General features: G+C 51.7%; 1 protein-coding gene across 1 annotated transcript; it reads left to right on the plus strand.

The window, feature by feature from the left end:
- Positions 1–317: 317 nt before the first annotated feature.
- LOC123177532 (proline-rich protein 4-like) lies at positions 318–1,412 on the plus strand. The gene is made up of 2 exons (XM_044591227.1): positions 318–569; positions 652–1,412. The coding sequence occupies exons 1-2, from the start codon at positions 428–430 to the stop codon at positions 1,140–1,142; spliced, it is 633 nt and encodes a 210-aa protein (XP_044447162.1). The 5' UTR covers positions 318–427; the 3' UTR covers positions 1,143–1,412.
- The last annotated feature ends 514 nt before the right edge of the window (positions 1,413–1,926 follow it).

Here is a 1,926-nt window from a genome sequence, read left to right on the forward strand (position 1 = left end):
AAAGACTTATATTTAGGAAGAGAGAGAATAAAAGGTAGGAGTATGTACGTACGCTGCATGCATGCATGCATGCATATCCATGTGCCGCGTGGAACCTACGTATGTACGAGAAGGACGCGATCGAGCACCAGCTAATGCAAAGTGGATCACCAACCGAATAACAAATGACGACGACGTGGATCAAATCGTTGATCGATGCGTGCAGTGGACTCTGAAATCAACCGAGTTTTAATTCGCCATCTGAAATTTCGGCGCGCCAAACGCAAATTGGTCTGTCTCTAATTGCGTTGATCATCGATGACCGATCAATGCAGATGCCTATATAAGCCAGCCATGCGTGGCCTGTTCCATCCATCGATCCATCCATCCATCCATCGCTATTTACTTCCCACAGGCAAGTAGTGGAGTTCGATTCAGGGGTTCAGCCATGGCAGCTCCGAGAGCACTCGTCCTCGGCGTCCTGCTGCTGATCGCCGTCTCCAACACCGAGGCGGCGTCCGTCGTCGTCGGCATGGCCAAGTGCGCCGACTGCACCAGGAAGAACATGAAGGCCGAGGAAGCCTTCAAGGGTAAGCGCTGATGTGCTACTCCATTGTGTGGCATTGCTGGGTTGACGCTTATCACCATTGTTCTGCCATGAACGTACCCCAGGTCTTCAGGTGGCGATCAAGTGCAAGAGCGTCCACGGCGACTACGAGAGCAAGGCGGTGGGTGCCCTCGACCGCAGCGGCGCCTTCAGCGTGCCCCTGGCCGCCGACCTCCACGGTGCCGACTGCGTCGCTCAGCTCCACAGCGCTGCCTCCAACACGCCGTGCCTCGGCCAGGAGCCATCCAAGATCGCGCCGGTGTCCGAGGGCACCACCTTCGGCGTTGTCGCCGGCGCCAAGACCAACGTGTTGGCATCGCCAGAGTGTGCGTCGGCGACCCTGCTCGGGCCGATCAAGAAGCACATCATTGAGCACTTCCACCACAAGAAGCCCGTGCCACCGAAGCCGGAGCCCAAGCCCCAGCCCCACCCAGACTACGGCCCGGTACCCAAGCCTGAGCCGAAGCCGCAGCCCCACCCGGACTACCACCCCATCCCTCCCACGCCCACCTACGGCGGCGGCGGCGGTGGCGGTGGATACCACGGACACCACTAACTCCGATCTGCCACCGTCCGGCCCAACACTGAAATTTCATCACCGGGTTCATTGAGTGATCGAGGTCGTTGCTTTGGTCTTCTGCCATTCGCTGCCCCGTTTTAGTATCTGCACTGCAGAGTTGAGAGTTCAGAATAAACTTTGTGAGGAACACATGCATGGATTAGTGTGCTTCGATTGCTTTTTTATGATTGTAATTTCGGTGTGTGCTTTGTATAAGAAGTTATTGTGGATCAAGTAATTTAATCAAGTCCATTTGTGTCAGTGAAATTACTGCAGATGTTGGCTTCTTCTGGCTTGATCTCGTTCTGCTGTGTGCTGCCTGCTTTTACTTCATGTTTTGTCTAATGATTTAGGCTTGCTTTATGTTTTTCTTTTTCATTTTTTAGTCAGAATTGTGTGATGGCTTCTTTAATGGAAAAATGTTTTGCCATGGTGCAGTTGTTTAAAACAATCATTACTCTTAGCTACTATTCAGATCTGTGAATTGAAACTCAAGTGCGATTCAGGCAAGTGTGCAAATGGATCTGTCATGGACAACCCATGGCATTCATGTCAAAAACAAAATTGCAGCTACCAGGGATCATGCATTCATATATACTGCCCGTTCCATTTGGACTTCTTTCAGCCTAAGCAGGAGGGGAACTGGGCCATGGTCCAGTCCAGCTCAAGTACATAAGGGTGCATATTTGGCTTGAATTGTTGAAGACCACCAAACAATCAATACCACTTGGGCATGAGAGTGATGCTCAAAAAAAAAAACTAGGGCATGAGAGAACCTTCT

This window comes from Triticum aestivum, unplaced genomic scaffold (genome assembly GCF_018294505.1).
Source record: "Triticum aestivum cultivar Chinese Spring unplaced genomic scaffold, IWGSC CS RefSeq v2.1 scaffold3673, whole genome shotgun sequence".
Lineage (NCBI taxonomy): Eukaryota > Viridiplantae > Streptophyta > Magnoliopsida > Poales > Poaceae > Triticum > Triticum aestivum.